The sequence below is a fragment of the Amblyomma mixtum genome, chromosome 9 (genome assembly GCF_055824585.1).
Source record: "Amblyomma mixtum isolate Tamu chromosome 9, ASM5582458v1, whole genome shotgun sequence".
Taxonomy (NCBI): domain Eukaryota; kingdom Metazoa; phylum Arthropoda; class Arachnida; order Ixodida; family Ixodidae; genus Amblyomma; species Amblyomma mixtum.
In genome coordinates this window covers 48,588,645-48,613,887 of record NC_143020.1, presented here as the reverse complement: position 1 = coordinate 48,613,887, position 25,243 = coordinate 48,588,645, and the positions used below count along the sequence as shown (strand labels likewise).

The following is a 25,243-nucleotide window of genomic DNA, read 5'->3' as shown; positions in this document are numbered from 1 at the left end:
CTTCTGCAGAGGGAATGCAGGAATGCGGCGATTCTTTAAAAAGGAATGGAATACGGGACAATCGTATACTCCATCGAAAGGCGTTCCCAGTACCCCTTCAATTCTTAGTGCCCAGTCCGATCGGAATGGAACGTAAACAGCGCCTGTGAACAAAATAAATCATTTTACGTGTGTACTTTGAGCTGTAGTACACAACTTGCACAACTCATATGTTTTTGGGTAAGGTGTCTACCGAAGTACATATTTATGAACCGGTTGTAAAGGAATACCTCCCTGCAACATAGAAAAAGTTTGGCGTATGCGTGTTCGTGTTTCATTCCGGCCTGTCTGCACTTGTTGTTAGAGGTAGTGGTTTCCCTAACAAAAATTTCTTTAGACAGTCTACACACAGTCAATAGACTTCAGTCTATAAGGTCTATGGACTGTCTATAGACAGATCCTAGAGAATTGTCTATAGGCAATACAAGTCATATAGACAAACTATAGATTTGTCCTATAGACTATCTATAGACAGTCTATATATTTATGGTCACACACTTTTAGTAGACTTTTATCTATAGAATGTCTATCGACTATGGTTAGACAAAAATAAATATCGATAGGAAGGCAATATAGTCTATGAGAGGTCTACAGACTATCTAAGACCATTTTTATGCGGGTTGACACCTAATCAAATTTGAGTAACACACCTTCATGCAAATTCAAAGACCAAGGCCTTGATCGCAAACCGAAAAACACGGCACATTTGCCGAAGGCGGTAGGAGACAAGAGAGGAGGAAGCAGAGCGGAAAGAGAATGGAGAGGGGGAAGGGGCGAGGGCGGAGGTGAAATGAACAGGGCCAGCAACAACTGTAGCATTTACCGCGAAAGAAAGATTGGGCGCTTTCATGTGCACGTGTGTCTTCGTGGAGCAGTCAGTACTTTCTCACGCGCCGCAGCGGAATGCATTTCAACGCGTTCGCGCAGCCGTGCTGCGATAGGTGAAGGGAGAGTGCGGAGATCGGTTCGGCTTTTGAACAGGCGCCAACGCTTTCCTTGCAGCGACCGCCTTCTTTTTTGGCGGGACGTCGCGTCGTCGCTTTTTATTTTTCCTTTGTTACGAGGGTGTGTTTGTGGGTGTGTTGCAAGTTCGGCAGGCCAACGGTATGCTGGATTTGAAGGCGTCTCTGCGTGTGGCATGCTGCTTAGCAGGTAACGACCTTTCTTCACTTCAAATGCAGGCTTTCAGCGCTAACGGCCGACGCATATTATACCAGTAGCGAGGCGTAGGCTTCAATGGAGAGCTAGATGTGTGTCTTGTAGCACCGTGCGAAACGAAATGTCCCTATTTTTTTTTCTCGCGATAGTGGAAGCACTTTTGAGATATTTAGGCGAAATGAGTGAAATTCTAATAAAATTTTTTTTACTCTTCCTTGCCCTTTCAGAGCGAACCCCGTTTTCACCTCCTTTCAAAGAGTCATTTTGGACTTGGAGGTGATTTATGCCTAGAAATGAAATCTTTAAAAGCAATCGTGGAAACTTGCAGCATTGAATACAGAAATTCAGATTGGTTAAAAGTACGGCGAAATACAGAGAAATCATATTTCCTCGCATACTTTATCTGAAAAAACTGCCAGATGATTAGTTCCAGGCACTCACGGAAAAATGACAGTTTAACTCTGTTACACCCAATGGTCGAGCGATAACTTTTCTTGCTTCTAGTACGGTTTTGCTGTTTCTATCACTCGACTGAACTTGTTCCTTGCGGCTGCTACGTGTACTCGAAATAAGTACTCAGTTTGCAAGCTTTAACAATTTATTAAGTAATGCTTCTTGATTCACATCGATCCTGGCAGACACTGTTTTTGTGGTCCGTGAGGTAGTTGGCTATGTTTTGCAGTTCTACTATAGTCATGTTTGCAAGGATCACTGGCGAGGCCAAAATTGGAACTCACCATCGTATCGAGCACATTCAAATTAATCTGAACATCGACTTTGGTCCGAGGTCATATTTGGGGGTTGGGGTGAGCCAAATTTTGGAAGCGGCCCGGGTCAAATTTGGAGGTCACCATCGTATTGGGCACATTAAAATGAGTTTGGATATCAATTTTGATCCAAATCGGAGGTCAAATTTTGGAGGGGGATAGGCCAAATTTTGAAATGGCCAATACCAAATTTAAAGACCACCGTCGTATTGTGCGCATTCAAATTAGGTTTGGTATCGATTTTTGTCTAAATCCGAGAAGGTCCAATTTTGAGGCCAAATTTGGGATGGGGTGGGCCGATGTTGGTAATGATCAGGGCCAAATTTTGAGACGTCATCGCATTGACCATAGTCAGTGCTGTTGCTGTTGCTGTGAAATCGCGATGTCCGAAGGTCACTTCAATGTCATACCTACGTACCGACTGGAACTCCAGTTTCTGCTTTGAATAGAGCTTTTTTTAAAATTCAAGTTGGCTTGTATCGATGGGGTACGGCGCTGTAATCACAAACGTAGCCACTCTCACCCAAAAAGGAACTTTTTATTAGATAGAAAAGATCATGAAACGAAATACTGGTGTCGCTATCACTGGCCGATTTCGTAAGTAAAATCCATGTGTCGGCACGAAGTTCCTTGCGCACTTCGCAGAGTAGTCTGCACTACATCGACATTCAGTTCAAAGCGGCGGCAACCAGTCCACTTCGGTAAGAACTTAACAATTTTTTATTGGTTAGTGGGAAGGTCTTTAAATCCATTTTTCTCGGGGATAAACGCACCGTTTGCAGCCGTACAAACGACAGCATACACAGAAAAAGCCAAATAATCAATTTTTACTGCGAATGGCAGTTTTATAAGACTGTACTCAGTGTCCCTTTAAGAACCTTTTTGTCTATAATAACAAAATTATTCCCGTTCCATCTGTTCCCCCTTCGCCTTCGTCAAGACTGTCGAATGTCCAGAATGCGCCTACGCCATGAACCATAGCGTCCGACGAGAAAGACTTTTTCATGTTCGCTGCATGGAGTTCCTTACGGTCTCTGTCTTTCAGTGTTCTCCTATGCGTTAAATTTTCACAGCTGCAACACTTGAAAATCTGGCAATTTTCGGTAAGCCGAGCAATAAGGTCATTATTCTGATGATTGAAGTTTTGTACTTTAGCAGCAGTTGTTGTCGAGGTAGTTGGTTATCGCCTTGTAAAGCGATAAGGAATTGCGCCAGAAACGCGAGAATTAAATTCGTCTGCTTTTACGCTTAGCTGACTTAATCTCTTCAATCTGTCACCGGGGGTTCAGTCCTGTAGGAGGCATCAATTCTCGCTGACCAGATCGGAAAAGTTAGCAGGATCGGAAATAGCATCAAAAATGTGGTCGCTGTGAGCGACCTTCAGTTATAGTGCTTGCAAGACACAAACACAATGGCTGCATGCACTTGAATAAGCTACGAAACTAACTATCCCAGCACAGTATGATTCCGTGCGTTGTTTATTTTCACCCTGCGAGGTACGAAAAGTGCGGCAATGCAATACGCGGCGCATAGCTACGTCCAGACCACTACTGAGGCTGATTGGCGGCTCCAACGATTGGCCTAACAATGGCGATTGGTCTGTGCTCGGTCGTAAAGGGTAATCACAGGGGGGCCTTTTACGTCGAAGTAGCGTTTGATAAGGAATATGTGTTTGTCAGTAAGGAGCGTGCAAATATCTCCTGCGACCCGTCGCCAGCTGCAAGCAACGTATACACCTTCATCTTGTCATTTTGCTTTCGCAATGCTCTCTCAAAATATACGAGTATTTCGTAGTCTCGCCCTGTTGAAGTTCCATTGAGAAACTCCATACGCAGCGCCGTTTTGGCGGGAACCCTGCACTGAATGGCGATCTTTGTCGAGTTTCTCGTTGTTAGGAGCTCTTGTCTTTTGAAACACCTGGAGCGGACAAGTGGTCAGACAGGCGCGGTTCCATACGCGGCATCAATCGCTGAGTGAACAACGGTAGGGTTACCGGCTGAGAACGTGCATTTTCCGGCGGCCAGTTCAATTTTAACATTTTTTCCGCTTTCTTCAGCAGAGTGAACAATAGGAGCTAGTTTCATACGAGTCAGTAAACCTGTTTGAAAGAACACAACACCCGAGGTGTAAAATATAATGACACGCCAATGAAGACAGCGTTTGACTTTGTTTTGTGGTTCCACTGAGAGAAGGAATGTTTTCAGATATTTGACTACTCTTTTGATGCAATATATCTTATGGAGAGATTGGAAACAAGGCAGGCGTAGCTATATCGTTAAATATCACATATCACAGGGTTATCAGGCCGGTAACAACCAAGTTCACGCAACACAAAGGATAGATGCGCGGACTTTACGGCATTGCACATCCTTTCTTTGTCTTCGTCATACGCTCGCACAAATATCCTGCCGACCGCTTGCGCGTCGTCGTACTCTAATTGCGAGCACAACTGGTGAATAACGAAAAGCTGCCCTACACTGTCACTGTATGTAAAGTCATAGAAAAAATATGAATTTAACAAAAGTGTAGGCTCTGGCATTTATAGTTTCGCGCATTCAATCTGCCAGCTGTTTTGTTCTCTCGTATTTGACAGCGGCGGATACGAGTTCGGAAGGTTCTAAAGAAGCTCTGACCAAGCCGTCCAGATTAACGAGTAATCAAACTCGTCAAAATGTCCGTAAAACGGTTTCTAACGTGGCTATAAAATGGTTGATTTACTGGGATTTAACGTCTTAAAGCGACTCAGGCTATGAGGGACGCCGTAGTGAAAGGCTCCGGAAATTTCGACCACCTGGGGTTTTTCAACGTGCACTCACATCGCACAGTACACGGGCCTCCAGAATTTCGCCTCCATCGAAATTCGACCGCCGCAGCCGTGATCGAACCCGCGTCTTTCGGGTCAGCAGCCGAGCGCAGTAACCACTGAGCCACCGCGGCGGTTCGCTACAAAATGCGTCCATTACGTAGAGTAAAGGGCACTGAGCATTGATGCGGCGTACAAGCCAGCCGATAATTTACGAATGATTTTTTTTAATTCTCATGTCCGGGTCTTTAGGTGACGTCTTCTGCCGGTTTCTCTTGCGACTCCCGCCTTACGACGTCGTATGGCTCGCTTGACGTCAAATGTGAGGGACCGGCATTAGACGTTAGAGAGATTTAGAATATCGGAGACGCACTAGCGGATACGTGCACCGGTTTTGCGTACGTGTATTGCGCATAGGCTGTAGTCTTACCCGGCCACGCACTCGCTAATGCGCATGCGCAGCTTCTTACGTGAAACCGGTATACATCTCCGCTAATACGTCTCCGGTGCGCTATTAAAACGTACAGCCTTTGTCAAAAGTTTGGAGCCCAGGGGGTTTGCTTCATAGCCACACTGTGTGGTTCGTAATGTATCTCCAGCGCTCCAACTTTCCCGAAGACAAAGATGATTTCTGGTCCTGCCTCCTCCAATGGGTAGGGCTGCCACGAATGCTTCAGGAGTCCCACTGCGAGGCTTAGAAGCCAACCCCCTGGGCTCTAAACTTTTGACAAAGACTGTACGTTGTCTCGCCAGAAACTACAGCAACGTTCGTCGGCGAAGGGAAGGAGGGACGAGGGGACTCCCCTCCACTCTCCCCTGCTCAGGTCCTGTCCACGGCCGGACTGGAGCTCGTGCGCACCTTCTAGACCGGCCGTGGACAGGACGTGGAGGGGCAGCCAGTGGCTAAATAAAAAGTAAACGACCCAGCTAGAGACGTATTCCAGAGCCCAGCATAGTTCCGGCATGCAATATTTATTTTTAACACGATAGCGTTATGTAGCTCGTGCCGCAGAAAATCCGTCGTTGTCGTCGGCGTCCTTAATCATGAGCGAAAAATCGACGAAAAATCCCCTGAAGAGTAACCTAGGAGGCAGATGGATCATCTATGTCACGTGACCTTGTGTCGCCATCACAACCTGCCCACCGGAATGTGAGCAGACTGCGCACCGTGGCAGATGGCAGTTAAATTAATGATGAGTTGTCAGAGGTTGCTCGGGAGGAGCAGCGTGGAAGAACATGCAGCGAGAGTTTTGTTAAAATACGCAGGCATCAAAAACGACTGAAAGTTACACTTTATTATACGCCGAACATCGTTAACGCCATGAGGAAGAAAACGAGAAATTTATTTCTCCAGCATACTCGTGAATAGCCTGTTGTGAGGATATAGCGTAGGGAGGATTGGGGGGGACTGTGAAAATAAAACAACAAAGAAGGCACGATCCAAAAGGCTATAGTTGTAACATGGCAGCTTGAATTAAATGCCCGCGACTGTGAGTAAAGAAGTGCTGGAAAATTAGTTCTAAAGAAAGCAAAAGGCCGCAGTAACTGTCTCGTTTTGCTGCGGACACTTCAACCGCCAGCTGGGCCGTGAGGGAAGATAGGAAGGTGGGAGTGAAAGAGAGAAAGAGACGCCGCAGTGGAAGCTCCGTAATAATTTCAACCGCCTCAGGAGGAGTCAATGGAAGCATGTGAATACAAACACGCGGTGACCTAGTTTATACGTTCTTTTAAGGATAGCAAATAAAAGTTGATACGTTCTTTTAAGGATAGCAAAATTCTTTTAAGGATAAGGAAAAAATTGGGTTCTACGAAACTGTAAAGCAGTGAGAAAAGGAATAAATAGAAGACTAGTTGCAGCTAGATTTGAAAGGTTCTCACGAACAGCTCGCATGAGTAAGTACAAAGGCTGTCGTGAACAGTTCAAGCTGGCGAGAAATATTAAACGTCAGAGACGAACAAGAAAAAAAAAAACATTTTGAATCCTAATATCACAACGCAATAGATTTTCGCTTGATCGATTCGGTGCGCATCAGCGTTTGTGTTTGATGAATACCACTCTATATATGCCCGCAAGAGCCCTTACGGTGTCTGTCTGATATGCAGGGTGTCTCACCTAAGTCTTTGCACAATTTTTCTAAAAAATAGGCTTTTTTGAGTTGGGACAGCGCTTTTTTCGGCACAGTAATATATTAATGGTGTAGTACATCAGAATACAGCTAAGACGTGCTACCTTGGAGGATTGTTAACTAATATTGAAGAACTAACATTTTAACTATTACTCTTAGGCTCCTTAATTATTGGGAGCTGTGTAGGCCACTTTAAGTAATATTCATATCAGTTTTTAGAATTTCGAAAACGCGGTTACCGTCGTCTCTGTGGCCCAGCAGATTTTGGCTATTTCGACGAGTTAGGTGCACTGGAGAAGTTGCTTTGCCTGCAAACATGTCGAAAGTACATGCATTTTGGCGCGGTGTAGCCAAAATTTGTTGGGCCACAGCGCCGAGGGTAACCACTTTCTCGAAATTTTCAAAACTGATGTGGATGTTACTTAGGGTGGACTACAGGCCTCTTAATTAAGTAGCCTATTGGAAAATTTCCAGCGCGCGCAGGACAGGGACAAAGAAGAGAACACAACAAGCGCTGCCTCGCAACTAAGCGTTTATTCGCAAACGCAGAAAATATAGGCTCACATGCTCACAGGAAAAACAAAAAAAAACATCAGAACTTATGCAATCACGCGGCGCGTCCAGATATGAAAATTCCCGTTCAGGCAGGACAACAGATGAGTCACTAACACATGTAGGCTGGTTTTTGTAGATATGATATGCTTCTGATACCTCTCTAGTCAATTGATTAGGATGCCTAAACTAGTCAATTGATTAGGATGCCTAAACAAAACAATTGTTTTTTCGAGTAAAGGATCACAGCCTCTGCATTCCATACAGTGCTTGGCTAGATTCGTAGAAGGCGGTTTTCCCAACGACAAGTTGCGCTCTTGTAAGCGAACATTCATACAACACACACACACACACACACACACACACGCACACGCACACGCACACGCACACGCACGCACGCACGCACGCACGCACACGCACATACACACATACACACATAAATCTTGCCAAGCACTGTATGGAATGCAGGGGCTGTAAGCCTTTACTCGATAAAACAACTGTTTTGTTTAGGCATCCTAATCATTTGACTAGAGAGGTATCAGAAGCCTATCATATCTATAAAAACCAGCCTACATGTGTTAGTGACCCATCTGTTGTCCTGCATGAACGGGAATTTTCATATCTGGACGCGCCTGCGTGATTGCATAAGTTTTGATGTTTTTTTGTTTTTCCTGTGAGCATATATTTTCTGCATTTGTGAATAAACGCTTAGTTGCGAGTCAGCGCTTGTGGTGTTCTCTTCTTTGTCCCTGCTTTCTGTGCGCTGCAAATTTTCCAACATGCTGTACCAACTCGAAATGTAAAAGTTAAAAAGCTAACTATTCAATATTAGTTATCCAGCCTGCTTGTTAGCACTTCTTAGCTGTATGCTGATGTCCTATACAGCTGAAAATGCCATGCCGAAATAAGCGCTTTTCTGACTCAAAAAGCGTATCTTAAAAAAATTGTGTGAAGTTTAGGTGAAACACCGTGTTTGTATAAATAAATCACGAAATTTGGATGCGTCGCTTCTATAGCAATTGCGGCGGAAAGTTTAACGGAGTAACTGCACCCTCTCGGGCAGACTATAGAAGAAGCCGAGCCGACACGGAGTGTTGTACGGATGCATAAAGCTAGCCCGTGCCACGGAGCAGCTGTCATGTCTGACCTGGTTGAGCTATGCAGTAGCGACGCCGGCGTCGCCTTTGTCCCGAAGCTGTGGTGGGGCGGCTTAAAAAGAAACAGCACTACTATTTCTGTCGAGCAGCGTACTACGATTGCCGCGGCGCGGTTTACCACGACGCCTGGCTGGCAGACAGACAGCCAGACCCTTTGAAAGCATTGCGCGAAAGGCTGCAACGAAAATACTGCGTCCGCGCGCAGCACTCACACAGCAACAGTCCGCAGTGGAAGCAATCAGGGCAGAGGAAGTCGAGTGATTAAACAGCACGACGCGGGCCCCGCGCTGCGCTACTGATGTCTTATTCAGGTGACGAAAAAGGCGTTGGATAGTATGTATAGGGTTTGATCGTATTTCTTGCGTTAACGACAGCGAGTGTCGCGATGATTAGCAATTAAACGACGCCTAGTAGGGGTCATAAATTTTTTGTTGTCTCGCTTCCTTTTTCTGCAGAGATGGACGCTCAGCTTGGTATGTGCTGACTTGCGAGAAGAAAGATAATCAGCGGGAAGGTGTACTTGTTTCCCTTTCTTTTCTCGATTCTTATTTAAACAGTTATCTACTAGATTCTATTTTAACTCCTCCTTTTAAATTTTGAAACATTTAAGTTCCTTGAATTTTTTTTACCCTCTAAATCCTTGCACCTCAAGAAGGCAAATGAGCAGCAAACAAGAGAGAGAGAGAGAAAGGAATTTTAATGAGGGAAAGGTGGAGAGGTCGGCCGGTGGTAACATGGCCCTGGCCTGCTACTCCACAAAGCCATCTCCATCCACAAGGTGAACTTTTACAAGCCGTCGTTGGCAGCATGAGTGCTCACAGACTCGGGGAATATTTTCTTTTTTGTAGGAATGGCGTTTCGACTTCTGCTTTTGGGAGTAACTAGTGAACATAGCAGGTACTTCAAGGAAGGCTGTCACTAATTTTTAAAAATAATGTTTTTGAGTCAGAGAAGCTTTTTGCGGCATTGTCATACCACTGCTGGCGGACATCAAAAAACAGGCGAATCATATTAACTAGTAAAGTGGGCAACTAAATTCTTATAGTTAACTTTTTAACTATTGCCGATAAGAACCTAAATGCAATTACAGATTTGTAGCCGGCCGTTAGTAATAGCCATATCATTTTTTAGAATTTCGAAAGCGCGATTTGCCTCGCTGCCGTGGCTCAATTAATTTTGGCTACATCTTCCCAAAAGGCATTCACTCCAGAGAAGCATTCAGGCAAAGCAACCCCATCCAGTGCACGTTACTAGTCAAAATAGCCAATTGTTGTCGAGCCACAGCGCCGAGGTTACTCGCGTTTTTGCAATTCTAAAAACTGATGCGGTTTTACTAAGGGCCGGCTACAAGTTTCTTATTGCAATCAGGTGCCTACCGGTAATAGTTAAAAAGTTAATGGCTAGAATTTAGTTAATGCCTTTACTAGTTAACACCAATAGCCTGTTTTTTGACGTCCGGAAACACTGGTATTACTATGCGTCAAAAAGCTTCTTCCTTACTTCAAAAACCCTATTTTTAAAAATTAGTGACAACCTTCCTTGGTGTATACAGAAGATTAGAAGGTCACGTAGGGCTCCAGGACATGGAATAGAAAAAAAAGAAGTGCTGACAAGGTACGCGTCATGTGGGAGTTTAGCTTCCCAAAGCTGCACGTGCCATGGTCTGTGAGAGACGCCGTTGTAGTAGTCTCCGAGTTTGTTCCGACGTCCTGGAGTTTTTGCATTTTGTCTCCGTTCAACTGTGGCTGCCGTGGCCGGGATTTGACCCCGCGACCTTGATCTCAGCAGCCCAGCCGGAATTCAACACTACCTTAACGGGAAGTCATGCCTGGAAGGGAATAGAGTATTTTACTTACACCCCACAGAGCACCGTACACACTGCTCCCTGCTGCTGCTCTCTACCGGCGGTTGCTGAAGTTTCCGATTTCTCCACATCGCCCGTAGATGGCACTGCTTGCATCACTCTCGTGCCAAGCATTTCGAGGACCAACTGAACGAGTTTCCCTCTGGCCGAGTTCCCCAGTTATCGGGGTATACCCAGGGGCAAGCGCCCACTCAAAAAATGAACTTTGATCTTAAATGCGCATTGGCCTCCAACTTTTAGGCAAACAAAGTAAAAAAAAAAGGATAGTGTGGAGAGTACTTCCTACTCGCCAAACGGCCCCCTTCCCAAAAGTGGCACATAAATACGCCCCTGGAAACAGCAGTCCGAGTTTACACTAAGTCGTCGACAGGGGCCTATTTCATTTTTTGTCTCATGATTGGCGTGTACAGGACCTGTCGGCAAAGCGTGTAATCAAGTGTGTCAGCATGAATTGTCAATCATCTACTATAGGGGTAATTAATAACATGCCTGATTAAATAATTATGCAATTAGCATGCATGAAAAATTCAATGACCAAAATGATTAAATTGGTAACTAATTATTCTGACGATGTAATTAGTGGGTTTTGCCAATAATTAAACAAATTAATCTCTAATTGAATCGAATTAATTAATAATTAAAGATTGATTTATTTTGTGAACAAATAAATCAAATTACATTCAATTAAGTCAACCAGACGAATAAATAATAGGTCAATTAATTAAATTTTCCCGTTAACTAATTAATTCAGTTAGCTAATTCGCACATTCATCGGTAACTTAATCGAACTGATGAAGTAATTAGGGAATTAGTTAAATATTCGATTTAAGTAATTAGTACTTTGGTGTGCTTAGTAGACGCTCTAGCAACGCGACTGTTGTCTTCGGATGTGGTAGAACTGAAGTTAGAGCCAAAGCACGACTCAGAAACGACGAAGGCATAAAGAGACGAACACGCAGCGACATAACCGGCAGCAGTAAGAGAGAGAGATGCTTTCGCATTACTGCACGTAAGCAGACTTAAAGGGAAGGTGAAATAGATTTTCGGGGATTAGAGGTTATTTAAAAATTCGAATGTGCGACGCTTCTAGATAAAGCATGCAATGTAGCTGAGCGCTAGCATTCACAATAGTGACGAAATCACCGATTAAAACCGAGACGGTGTTCAGGCTCCTCCTCACAGTGTAGGAGGAGTGCGGGGAAAGTCGGGGTGGCTTCATTGCTGCGAAATTTTAGATGCCCTCTGCTTTCGTGCACATGCTGCCGTACGTCGCCCAACGCCGCGAAACAATGCATCGTGAGCTTCACCTTCGACGGCATTCGTTTTCTTCCTTGAAGCAGCCGCTTCTTCACTGGAAACAGCGCCGTTTTACGTGACGTCATCATTGCAGCCTCTGCCTGTCGCTGTGCACGGTAGAGAAGCCTGAACGCCGACGCTGATTTAGTCGGCGATTAAGTCACCATTTCAAATGCTAGAGCAAGAACATTTCGCATGCTTTACCTGCAAGTTTCACACATTCGGCTCGTTCAAACTCATCGAATTCTAAAACCTCTTGCCTGGAATTTTTGTTATTGTTTACCACCCTGAAATCTCCGAAACGTAGACATGGTCCTCAGTGTTTAGTCTTCAAATACCAAAGGAACATATGGAACACACCTTGTATTAACCAATCAAAGATGAGAAATAGACAGCCATGCTTAATGTCATGAGTGTTGGCAAAGTACGTCTGATATTTGCCTTTGCAGAAAGGGGTGGCGCAGCAGCAGGTATAAATGTATAAAAAGAAATTTGGAAGGATTGCCTATTGTAACAGCTAGTTTCCACGTCTGTAAAGGGAATAATGAAAAACAAACTTGGACACCTAAGTACCATTAGCTCTGACAGTGCGGTAGCACAAGAACCTCACAGTGAGCTGCCATGCATGACCACACATGTCATGCAAGTAGAGAGAAGGACTTGCTCTCTCCACTTGCCACCTGCCAACTGTGGCAGGTAGTAGCTGACACTTTCGTGCACCAACCTTGGCAGGTGACATGGTCCTTTCAGTGGCAGTCCCATTCCGGTCTTTCCCTCTCCTCTAGAGTAGGAGAGGGGGTTTTCTTTGCTGATGACAAAGTCTGTGCCTCCTCTCCGCTAGAGGAGGAAAGAGGATTTCCTCCTCTCCAGTTTGCCACCTGTCAATCGTGGCAGGTGGCAGCTGGCCTTAACGCGTAGCAACCTTGGCAGTTAACATGGTCCTTTTAGTGGCAGTCCCATTCCGGTCTCTCCCTCTATGATAAAGTAGGAAAGGGGTTTTCCCTTGCTGATGGCAAAGTCTGTCCCTCCTCTGCGCTAAAAGGGAAAGAGGATTTCCTCCTCTCCAGTTTGCCACCTCTCAATCGTGACAGGTTGCAGCTGGCCTTAACGCGTAGCAACCTTGGCAGTTAACATGGTCCTTTTAGTGGCAGTCCCATTCCGGTCTCTCCCTCTATGATAGAGGAGGAAAGGGGTTTTCCCTTGCTGATGGCAAAGTCTGTCCCTCCTCTGCGCTAAAAGGGAAAGAGGATTTCCTCCTCTCCAGTTTGCCACCTGTCAATCGTGACAGGTTGCAGCTGGCCTTAACGCGTAGCAACCTTGGCAGTTAACATGGTCCTTTTAGTGGCAGTCCCATTCCGGTCTCTCCCTCTATGATAAAGGAGGAAAGGGGTTTTCCCTTGCTGATGGCAAAGTCTGTCCCTCCTCTGCGCTAAAAGGGAAAGAGGATTTCCTCCTCTCCAGTTTGCCACCTGTCAATCGTGACAGGTTGCAGCTGGCCTTAACGCGTAGCAACCTTGGCAGTTAACATGGTCCTTTTAGTGGCAGTCCCATTCCGGTCTCTCCCTCTATGATAAAGGAGGAAAGGGGTTTTCCCTTGCTGATGGCAAAGTCTGTCCCTCCTCTGCGCTAAAAGGGAAAGAGGATTTCCTCCTCTCCAGTTTGCCACCTGTCAATCGTGACAGGTCGCAGCTGGCCTTAACGCGTAGCAACCTTGGCAGTTAACATGGTCCTTGTAGTGGCAGTCCCATTCCGGTCTCTCGCTCTATGATAAAGTAGGAAAGGGGTTTTCCCTTGCTGATGGCAAAGTCTGTCCCTCCACTGCGCTAAAAGGGAAAGAGGATTTCCTCCTCTCCAGTTTGCCACCTCTCAATCGTGACAGGTTGCAGCTGGCCTTAACGCGTAGCAACCTTGGCAGTTAACATGGTCCTTTTAGTGGCAGTCCCATTCCGGTCTCTCCCTCTATGATAAAGTAGGAAAGGGGTTTTCCCTTGCTGATGGCAAAGTCTGTCCCTCCTCTGCGCTAAAAGGGAAAGAGGATTTCCACCTCTCCAGTTTGCCACCTCTCAATCGTGACAGGTTGCAGCTGGCCTTAACGCGTAGCAACCTTGGCAGTTAACATGGTCCTTTTAGTGGCAGTCCCATTCCGGTCTCTCCCTCTATGATAAAGTAGGAAAGGGGTTTTCCCTTGCTGATGGCAAAGTCTGTCCCTCCTCTGCGCTAAAAGGGAAAGAGGATTTCCTCCTCTCCAGTTTGCCACCTCTCAATCGTGACAGGTTGCAGCTGGCCTTAACGCGTAGCAACCTTGACATTTAACATGGTCCTTTTAGTGGCAGTCCCATTCCGGTCTCTCCCTCTATGATAAAGGAGGAAAGGGGTTTTCCCTTGCTGATGGCAAAGTCTGTCCCTCCTCTGCGCTAAAAGGGAAAGAGGATTTCCTCCTCTCCAGTTTGCCACCTGTCAATCGTGACAGGTCGCAGCTGGCCTTAACGCGTAGCAACCTTGGCAGTTAACATGGTCCTTGTAGTGGCAGTCCCATTCCGGTCTCTCGCTCTATGATAAAGTAGGAAAGGGGTTTTCCCTTGCTGATGGCAAAGTCTGTCCCTCCACTGCGCTAAAAGGGAAAGAGGATTTCCTCCTCTCCAGTTTGCCACCTCTCAATCGTGACAGGTTGCAGCTGGCCTTAACGCGTAGCAACCTTGGCAGTTAACATGGTCCTTTTAGTGGCAGTCCCATTCCGGTCTCTCCCTCTATGATAAAGTAGGAAAGGGGTTTTCCCTTGCTGATGGCAAAGTCTGTCCCTCCTCTGCGCTAAAAGGGAAAGAGGATTTCCACCTCTCCAGTTTGCCACCTCTCAATCGTGACAGGTTGCAGCTGGCCTTAACGCGTAGCAACCTTGGCAGTTAACATGGTCCTTTTAGTGGCAGTCCCATTCCGGTCTCTCCCTCTATGATAAAGTAGGAAAGGGGTTTTCCCTTGCTGATGGCAAAGTCTGTCCCTCCTCTGCGCTAAAAGGGAAAGAGGATTTCCTCCTCTCCAGTTTGCCACCTCTCAATCGTGACAGGTTGCAGCTGGCCTTAACGCGTAGCAACCTTGACATTTAACATGGTCCTTTTAGTGGCAGTCCCATTCCGGTCTCTCCCTCTATGATAAAGTAGGAAAGGGGTTTTCCCTTGCTGATGGCAAAGTCTGTCCCTCCTCTGCGCTAAAAGGGAAAGAGGATTTCCTCCTCTCCAGTTTGCCACCTGTCAATCGTGACAGGTTGCAGCTGGCCTTAACGCGTAGCAACCTTGGCAGTTAACATGGTCCTTTTAGTGGCAGTCCCATTCCGGTCTCTCCCTCTATGATAGAGGAGGAAAGGGGTTTTCCCTTGCTGATGGCAAAGTCTGTCCCTTCTTTGCCCTAAAGAGGAAAGAGGATTTCCTCCTCTCCAGTTTGCCACCTGTCAATCGTGACAGGTCGCAGCTGGCCTTAACGCGTAGCAACCTTGGCAGTTAACATGGTCCTTTTAGTGGCAGTCCCATTCCGGTCTCTCCCTCTATGATAGAGGAGGAAAGGGGTTTTCCCTTGCTGATGGCAAAGTCTGTCCCTTCTTTGCCCTAAAGAGGAAAGAGGATTTCCTCCTCTCCAGTTTGCCACCTGTCAAGCGTGACAGGTCGCAGCTGGCTTTTGCGCTTAGCAACCTTGGCAGGTGGCGAAGTATCAAATCACAGGTGGCTGTGCGGACTTGGGTCTCTTATGCTATTGCACAAACTCCATAAATAAGAGAATTATATTTTAATTTCTTGCGTTCAGGATAAACGCCATCTGGAGACGCGTTGGCTAGCCAGGGCTGGTGCGTAACACTGAGGTTGCTCCTCTGGCAGAAAACCAATAAGCTTCGGAGCCCTCCATTACGACACCTCTTTTGTGGCGAAAGCTACATTGGCCACGAATTTGCGATTTCGCTGTGGCGGTGCTCTGAGGAGGCACAGAGACCGACCTTCAGCTGCTGCCTAGCAACCGCCGCAGCTGGCGGACGCCGCGCGCTCGCCGCGCCATCTGGCATGACGTCACACCGCGCGCCTCGCCGCGGAGCCGCCGCCGCCGTTTGGTTATGACGTCACACCGCTTGCCTCGTCGTTGCACTCGCTTTCGCTACGTATATCCTATAGCCGAGCTAAGCCCCTGCCAATTTTTTCTCTTCCTTCACTCCCACTTACCTTTGTTCCCTTACGGCACGCTTCGGGTGTCCACCGAGATGGGAGATAATTACTGCGACATTTCCTACCCTCAGAAACCAATTTTCAATTTCTCGGTGTTTGACAGATGGTGTGGTCGGAAGGCCGAAGCTTTATGACTGTGATCGAGGGCGGAGAAGCCTATTACTGCGGTTTGTAATTATTAATGCATCCTGGTCGTAGTATAGAGTTCGGAGATGTCATGGCATGGGAGTGCATCTCACTATAATATACGATTAAATGAATGTGACTACTAGCCAAACAAGAGGGGGTAGCGAAGAAAGCAGAAAGAGATGCAGCTGTCATTCACAGAAAGGCTGTTAGCGCCAACAATATATTTGGGCTAGTACAAAGAATGCTGTGAGGCACGACGGTGCTGCGCCTAGCGTTTGGAGACGCGCTTTTACGACTGGGACCTTTAAAGCTTTGTAAACAAAGAGGGTTGCAAGAGGTGCATAAATCAGGACTAATTAATAAACTGTCAGAGATGTGGGGTGGTTAACATTTGAACGCTGGAGGAAATAAGCCAATCTTGGTATGTGAAAAACTTTTTAGAGCAGCAGACCAGAACCAACCGGGGGCGAGTTTTCAGTTGTCAATGGTGTTGTAATGTTGATGTTAGTATCAGGAGGAGGACGCGGTCACTTACGGCTAAGTGCAGGGCTTATAGTGGATAACAAGGGATCAGGGAACCCGGAAACAGAATGTGAGAAATTAAGAAATGATTTAGTAGGAAACAAAATGCTGGAAAAACTGACGTTGGAAAATTTGTGCGATATCTCAAGATAAAAGGGAAAAAAAGTATTTTTGTCAGCTCGAAAGAAAGGGCTTTAAATTTTACTGGGTGCTCGAAGAAACAGTGCTATTTGCAAGCCTTTCATATAGCAGCAGATATATTCTTCCATTTCAAAGAACGCCGGAGAATGATGGAGCCTATTTTACCACAGCTTGAAGCCTTCCAGCGCCCACAAAATGAAGTAACCAGAGAAAACTAGGATGCTTTGTGGTGTCAGCAGCGAGATGGGGATTAATATGCAGGAGAAGAAATAAGTGGGCTGGCAGGAGGAGAATGAGAAATGCGGGCAATTACTGATTAAGACAACACAAGGTTTCATAAATAGGAAATAGTAAAATTTATACATACTACCATGATATTAGCGGCCAGCGCATTGATATAAATATGTGTGACAAATTTTCTTTCTTAGAAAAGTTCGCCACTTCTGCCTACGCAACACTTGCAAACGTAGCCATTCTGCGCACAAAAAAAAAACAAAAAAACTTCTGCTTGCTAAAATGATTGAAGCGTGAGTCCTCGTTTGTTGTAATTCTTCATTTCAAAAAAAAAAAAAAAATCTCCATGCGTCTGTTTTATGTGTATCTCTACCGTGGACGGAAGAGAGACATACAGTAGAATCTCGTTATGACGAAGCGGTTTATAACGAAATAATGGATATAACGAAGTAATGACGATTCCCCTTGCAAGCTCGGTCAAGACGGGCTATAACGAAGCTACGGCTATAACGAAGTAATCGCCGTTAGCCTTCAACTTCGTTATAATGAGGGTCAACTGTAGTTCGGCTTTTTCAACCACCCCGCCAACCCCTTCTAAGAAACTATGAGTTGCAAAAGTATAACGGTGTACGCAAAGAGCACGACATGCGTCTGCTGGCATGATCTTCCGCCTCACAGAGGAGTGCGATTATCGAAGCTAATTGTTTTGTTTCTCTTCGGCATGATTTAGGTGCTCATTTCTGCGTCTCGATCTCTGATTAATTTAAAGAAGCCGGAGGTACAAGGCACCGTAAGACATTAGATAAAAAAAATGCTTAAATAAAATAAGTGTCACGCAGGGACTGAAGCTATTCAACAAGTGAAGCACCGAATTGTGCGTCTCGCAGAGATAATCAACCATTATTATATAGGAGGGAAATACTAAGGCTACATTAGTAAAGTCACCACAGACTTGAATGTGCAAATACGGATAGACAGAAACTTACCGCCAGGGTGCATGCATGAGCTTCAAAGCTGCCTGATCGCCCACATTGATTAACGTTTGGGGAATACAAATATCTTGGAGTCACCATTATAAATCGCCTTTCATGGTCCAGCCACATTAACAACATTTGCTCGTCTGCTTCAAGAAATCTTGGCCCTCTAAGACACAAATTAAAACACGCTCCCTCTGAACTTAAACAACTTGCCTTCAACAGACTTGCCTTCAATTCGTCCGAAACTTGAGTATGCTTCTGCCGTATGAGATTCGTTCTTTAAAAAAGACATAACGAAACTTGAAATGATCCAAAGAAGAGCCGTCCGTGTCATTTTTAACGCTTACCATAGCTCTATCTCGCCATCCGTTCTGATGTCTACGAATAACATATCCCCTTTAGAAAGAAGGAGAGCACTTGCAAGGCTTAAATGTCTGTACTCATTTTACTCTAGTCAATTTGATATTAATGCTGCTCCCTATATATCCTCCCGTTCTACGCGACAGACACGCAATAGCCACAACCATAACCTTACCCCATACTTTGCACGCAGAAATATGTTCAAAAATTCATTTTTTCCCCGAACAATCACAACATGGAAGTCACTGCCAGCAAATGTCTTTTCGGCTTATGATGTCGCTGGTTTGGAAAAGAGTGTCTTACCGTGTGTGTAAACTTAGCTATATCATTGCACTCTGTTTGGTTTCCTTTGTTTGTTGCCGGAATGCTGGATTTGCGTAGTGTTTGATATTATTTTTGTTTTTTGAATGTTACCCCCCCCCCCCCTGCTTGGTCTCCATGACGGCAGTATGTGTAAATAAAATAAATAAAACAAATAAATAATATGCGGAATCACCTCAGCTAACCCACTTCGTCTTACACCGATACCTTTCATGTACCACGTTAATTGTATTTATTCACTCAGTCAAGCTGTTCTCGGAGTTAATACCCAGAGAGCCAAATCAGCTTGACGACACGAAGTTAGGTGATCATCATGGCTGTGCCCTTGTGTTGAAATCCGCTGTCGCTTGTTCTACCCAAACTCATGGGCACAGAAACAGGCGCCGAACACAAGCCGACGGAAACAAGCGCCAAATGGAGCGAAGCAATGCGGGCGGAGTGTTCGCGCAACCGCGTGTGACAGCTGTCAAGGGGACGGAGCCCTGACAGGCGCTCTGGTTGTAGAAATGACGACCACGCCTTCTTGGCTCAACTGTAGAAAATCAATCAGAAGCGGGGTGACAAGGATTGGGAACAGCGGTAAAGCTGAAACTGGGAGAAGGAGAAAGAGTGGAAGGGAGAGCGTCGTGCCGACTTGTAGGGAATAATAATAATAATAAATAAATTCCTTATTCCACTCATGAAGTGAGGGAGTGCGGGAAAAAAAGCTAAAAATTCAGTTTGGCTAGTTTCCAGCTCCTCAGAGTACAGAAATTCAAGAAACAAAAGAAGAAAAGAAGAAAAAAAAGAAAAGTGTGGCGTAACCGGAAAGTAGCCTACAACAGTTTAGTTGTCGGTGGCTAAAAGCGCTGAGTGATTGGCCTCGGCGCGAAACTCGCGGTATTTGCGACAGGTGGAGTTTTTTTTTTTTTGATATGCGTACTTTGCGGTGTGGACTTTTTCAATATCAGCGCATGCAGTCTTGGATGTTTCTCTTGGTGTTCCAAGACTTACGTTTTTAAATTTTTCTTTCTTTGAGTGTTCTTTTTTATTTATTTCTTCATTCGCGCTTTCTTTCCTGGAATTCGTTTTCAGGTAGCTCTCGTTGCCGAAATGAGTTCGACAGCTTAAATTTTTCGTAGCTATGATTGGGGGGGGGGGGGGGGGGTTCACTACAATGCCAAAGTTGTGGTGAACCTTTCTGAAGAAGCTATAGTCGGGTACAACTCAAGAAAGAAGCGGCTTTTCCCCGTCAAAGGACCCACTTCCAGCCAATGGCGTCGGCCGATTCTCATGAACCTTCTAGCGCGACAATACAGGAGCGGCGTGACAGTGCATGTGGTGGGGGGGGGGGGGGGGGGGGGCATATCAACTTTAATCTGACATTCCCTGCATTGTCACGCTAGTAAGCTCATGAGGATCGGCCGACGCCATTGGCTGGATTCTTTGAAGGGGAAGAGCCGCTTCGTACTTGAGTTGTATTCGACTATGTAGTTTTGGTGGCACAACGTGTAATTACAGTTCACGTAGCTTTAGCAGCTATTTAAATGAAAAAACGTTTCGAGGGGCTTTTTTCATTTATACTGTGTGATTACTGCGAAAAGATTCCCCAGAAATGAAAGCGTGCGTATCTTCCGTTCCAGTTTTCTTCGGGAGCGTTCACTCGTACATTAGTAAGTATTCTGACACAATTTTCTTGGTGTTTCTTTTTTTTTAATCTTATTTGCACCTGAAGAAAAATTCTGCTCAGAATTCTGCTCAGAGGGTATTCAGCAGTTTATCTCTCCGTGTCACGATGTTAACCTTGCCCCTAGGATTTATATCGGGTGCTTACTGGGCATTGGTAGATGTTTGGGCAGTGGTAGATATCTGAAGAACAAAGCAGGACATTACCCTCAATGAAGGTCCTCCCACCAACGGCGCCGATCGACTGTCATGACGTAGTGGTTAATCTAGAACCTGCCAGCCGCTTGCGATGTCACGATTGACCACGATGTCGTGAGAACCGATCGACGCCAATGACTTGAAAACCCGCTTAGAGTGGTGGTAGTGGTTTATTTAAAAAAAATAAATAAATAAAAAGTGAAGCAAAAGAGTGTTGCCGGCCGCGGCAATTGCTATCTAATATCTTAAGCACCCGAGCTGCAGCCGGCGGAAACGAAAGGGAAAGCGAGAGGATAGTGAGGAGAAGTATAGAGGGGAGCGACAGCAAGAAAGGACAGGGGAGAGCTTTGTACACTATTTACAAAATACAAAAGTAATCAAGTTCGCGCCGCTCGCGCGCTAATGTCCAAGCATTGTCCGAAAATAAGTGCGCGCGAGCGGCCACTGCGCACAATTACTTACACAAGAGCCGCTTAGTGGCATTCGCCGATTTGTTTGCGAGTTTTGTCTAACCGTAGTAATTTTAACTATTCATAGAGCAGCATTTCCTTCGCTATTTGTTACTTCAAGCTAGTATGCATTTCCCCGAAGGTGAGATTTTTAGAGGGGGGGGGGGGGAGTGCACAATAAGGAACATGTCTGACACTGGAGTACCAAGGAAACTGAAAAGTGCTGTAATATGTCCAACCCTCAAAAGTTTAATGTCATTCGAATAGAACGGCATTCCATGTATAGAATGTCATTAGATCTCTTTTCGTGCTACACAATAAAACATAAATGTAGTTCACAAACGAAAGCAATCACGATCACCGAATAAAAAAAAAATAGCTGAATTAAAACATCAGTGGGCGCAAAAGTTGTTTGAAAAATCTGTGTAGTATTTTTCAAGCAGGTGGAAACACGGCTGTGTGGTATTATAGGCTTCAAATATTATGTCCTGACATTATATCCCGCTTTAAACATGTAAAGCCTATCCAGGAACAAAGTAAACTACAAATCCGATAAATGAAAACAAACAGTATGGCTCACACGGCGGAGCGTGGAGCAGATATCCAAAAGGTGAAGCTAAACGCATGTGGAACGCCAACCAACCAGACGTACAGAACCCAAAATAATCGACGGTCGAGGCCAGAGTCGTGCTTCACTCTCGGTCGCTGCTGAGTCCGAGAGGACTCCAGCGCTAATAGTTTCACACCAAAATTAATATGTTTTCCGCAGAACCCATTGAATAAAATTTGACTTCGGCAGTGCGCACATTATTCTCTCGAGTAGATTATTTCTGCTGCGTTCCTGGTGTCCACATTTACGTTCGGTTAGAGATGGAATGGGAGTGAGTTTCCCGAAATTATTCGATGGCGAACATCATTAGAACCTAATGACAAACGATATCAATGACATTAAGTGCTGTCATTCGACTCAAATGACACTAAACTTGCTAGTGTGACAGAGGTGTTAGTTTACTGTTTTTAAAGAGACCTCGGATAGAATGAAAAAAAAAATTGCTTCAGAAAGCTGTTAAGCTGTTTTATTGACGAAACAGTCGGTCGTTGGTAACGCTCAGTACACTAGCGTACACTGAAAATGGTACAGTCTGTATGCAGTGGCAAAAACAAAATCTCACAGTTGTTTTCTGAAAGATTAAGCAAATTAGCAGTGACAAACCCAGGAAATCTGGGTGCACTAGCCACGCTCCAGTCGAGGCGTGGGAAAAACGATTTTAGTTTCCGCGGCTGCCACCACGAGCCGCGCGGCGCTGAAAGGTCAAAATCACCGCGATAATTTCGAAAGATATGTACACCTAAGTGATTACCTATGGCCGTCCTAAATAGTTGGTGTTAACGCAGGAAGCTATTTATACAACTAATTCTGCAACTTGTAGGAAGAGCCGGCTGTGATAGTCACCACGTTCACGTAGCATCTCTCTGGACTCTCTAGTTTTCTGAAAATTAGAAATTTAAAATATCGTCATTGAGTCACGTGGTGTTTGTTAAATTACACCAGGTTAGCAACCAGGCACACCTCTTCCCATGTCCAGAAACACAACAGTGATGTTTCTGTCGTCACAACAGATTTTCTGTATTGTTTTTGACTGAAAACTTGTAGTAGAAACAAAAATTTTTGTGATGCCAACAGAATTTTGCTTAGTTACTTGGTTAAAGTACCACGAAGAAAACTACAGCACTGCAGAAAATAACTATTAAACAACAAAAATATCTGTCATTGCGACAGAACTATAAAATATTTCTTGTATTTTTGACATGGTCCTGTCGTTTTTTTTTTTCGACTGGGGTGTTCATTAAAATCGCTTTCTCTCTCTCAAACGGCGGTTCATTTATGAACGGGTGTTGGGTGTGAATGTGCACTGCATAATTGAACGAAATGTGCGGCAGGAATGACTTTTTCAGCGTGATGTGCGCCGCTACTCACAAAATGTTGCCGTGCAAAAATAGCGTTGATGCAGCCGTTAAAGGTGCCTCGATCTCAGAAGCGAATGAAGATGAGCTATGAGCTTATCCCGTTTTCAGTTTTATTAGAAGCCTTCAGCATACCGTGTACCGTGTTACCGTTACGGAGTACAGACAGCTCGCCCACCGCCGGTGAGCACGCGCTGATTGGTCCCGATGCTGCAGGCTCGCACACAGCTGCCGGGTACGTGGCGCCATCTGGCGCCGTCAAGCCGATTCGCGCTTGCGCACTTGGTGCGCGCGGACTTTCGGTACTCCAGTAACGGTACCGGTGACACGGTACACGGTATGCTGAAGATGTCTATAGACGCTGCACGGTCTGGTTATGAAAACAGCTCAATTCTGTCTCGCGTCCCGCGCGCAGTGGAGAACCCGTGCAAGAACCACAACGATGCCAAGTGCACCGCGGCCTGCAACCAGATCAAAAACCTCCCGCACGGCTTCTGCAAGGGGGACCGATGCGAGTGCACCAGTCAGGCTCGAGCCGTGGTCGAGAGTAAGTGCGCGACTATTCTTTGCTTTCTGTTTGTTTGCTTACTGCTGTAATTCGAACATGTATCTATACTGCTTCGTGTTACTTAAAAACACATATGCCAAAGCATGAATGAGATGGTTTATTGGCAAGAAAGTCCGACATGGCTCAAAAAGTGTCTGCGTTACAAAACTTCCATTGATTCGAAAAGGTGCGACATCGTCACAGGTGGGAAACTAGAAATGTCAGCAGTAACAGTCGGTGCTAGTACTTACAACTGCCCCAGCTACGAAGAAATATAATACGATTGGACTGCAATTATAATACAATTTGAATACAATTGGTACAGAAGTGCAGTGCTTTCGCTCTACTCGTACGTAAGTTAATAAGTGGTCCTAATACTTTTTGGTAGATACTGGGCATCCTTTGTACGTTGTGGGCAATTCCTCTGCGCGGGGACGCACAGGCAGTCACTCGAGGCAGGACTTTGTACAAAACGGTTTATTCTCACATGGCAGGTCGGTCGTCGCAGGGGCAGCGGGGTCAGGTGTCGGGAGAGCTGGTCCAAGAGCAGAGAGAGCGCGAGCCTTCCCGGTCGCGCCTTATAAATGCTTTCTCCTAGCCTCGCTCCCCCCGCCCCGCCACTCGGGATGAAGGGGTCCGAGGCTACCCGCGGTGAGCGGCGCGAGATTTGACCTGCCCGCGAGCAGACCCTACATCTCCCCCCCCCCCCCCCTCAAACGTCCGTCCCGGGGTCCGCCAGTAGGCGTTCGATGACCTCCGGGTCCGGGTCCATAGAGTCGTCGCAGGGGGGAGGGGTGCTCGCCGGGGGGCCGCTCACCGCTGGCTGGATGGGCTCCTCACGAGCCGCCTGGGGAGCGAGGCGCCTGGCTCCGCTGGGGGCCCTGCCGGCAGCGCCCTCCAAAGCTCCTCAGCCGCCGGGGACAGCAGGTCTGGGCGGCTGGACTGGAGGATGCGGAGGGCCGCCTCCTCCGGGCTGCCCCTCTGCAGTGGCGCAGCGGGGGAAAGTGCTGCAGCCGCCAAGCGCTTTTCCGCCGCCTCCCTGCGCGCTCTATGCAGCGCACCGGCCTCGTGGCGGGGCCGGTGCACAAGTGTGCCGCAGAGGGAACACAGGCCGGCCCGCTCCTCGTCACTAAACACGGCCGGGGGCTCCTGGTCCCTCTCCTCCAGGGTCAGGCCGCGGAAAGGCAGCGGCACTTCCTGGAGGTCACCGCCGCGAAGGGGCTGCGCCTGGTCCCGCCACCTGGACCGCGCGCAGTAAGAGATGGCCGCTCCGTTGGCGACCGTGGTCCAGGTGGCCACGTGCCGCAGGACCCTGGGCCGCTTGGGTTGCGGCTGCTCGGCGGCCGAAGCGCCGGCTGGGTGCTGAGGGGGGCCCTGCGCCTGGTCGTCACTGGCCCTCTTGCGTTGTCCTGCACCACTGGGAGGTTCTCTCCAGTGGTCAGGCGCGCGGTTAGACTGGCGGTGGGGGCCACCGCGGCCGTGGAACCGGCGCCACTCGCGTGGACCCTGCCGCCGGCCGGGTGGCGCGCCTTGATGGCGGCCACCGTTCGACGGTGGTCTGCCATCCCTTCCGGAGTCCGAGCCCCGGGTGTCGGTCCGCTGGAGCTTCCTAGAAGGCATATTGAGAGGGCGAGAGCATTGCGAGTGATAATTGATCGAGAGACACGGGTGCTACCTGGTCCTCAGGTTGTAGCGTCGGTTGCGAACCGCACCGCTACCTGCTCGTCCTCCCGGGGGTGAGATCGCCGCATCGCGCTGATTTTCCACCGCT

At 46.7% G+C, this 25,243-nt stretch overlaps 1 protein-coding gene across 1 annotated transcript in view; it reads left to right on the top strand.

Moving 5' to 3' along the window:
• The first annotated feature begins 1,112 nt into the window (after positions 1–1,112).
• LOC149328932 (uncharacterized) overlaps positions 1,113–25,243 on the top strand; it is a 57,218-nt gene continuing 33,087 nt past the window's right edge. The window contains exons 1-3 of the mRNA XM_089562033.1: positions 1,113–1,191; positions 20,271–20,300; positions 23,341–23,472. Of these exons, the coding sequence (XP_089418159.1) occupies positions 1,146–1,191; positions 20,271–20,300; positions 23,341–23,472 (208 nt within the window). The 5' untranslated portion in view covers positions 1,113–1,145. The remainder of the gene's footprint in view (positions 1,192–20,270; positions 20,301–23,340; positions 23,473–25,243) is intronic.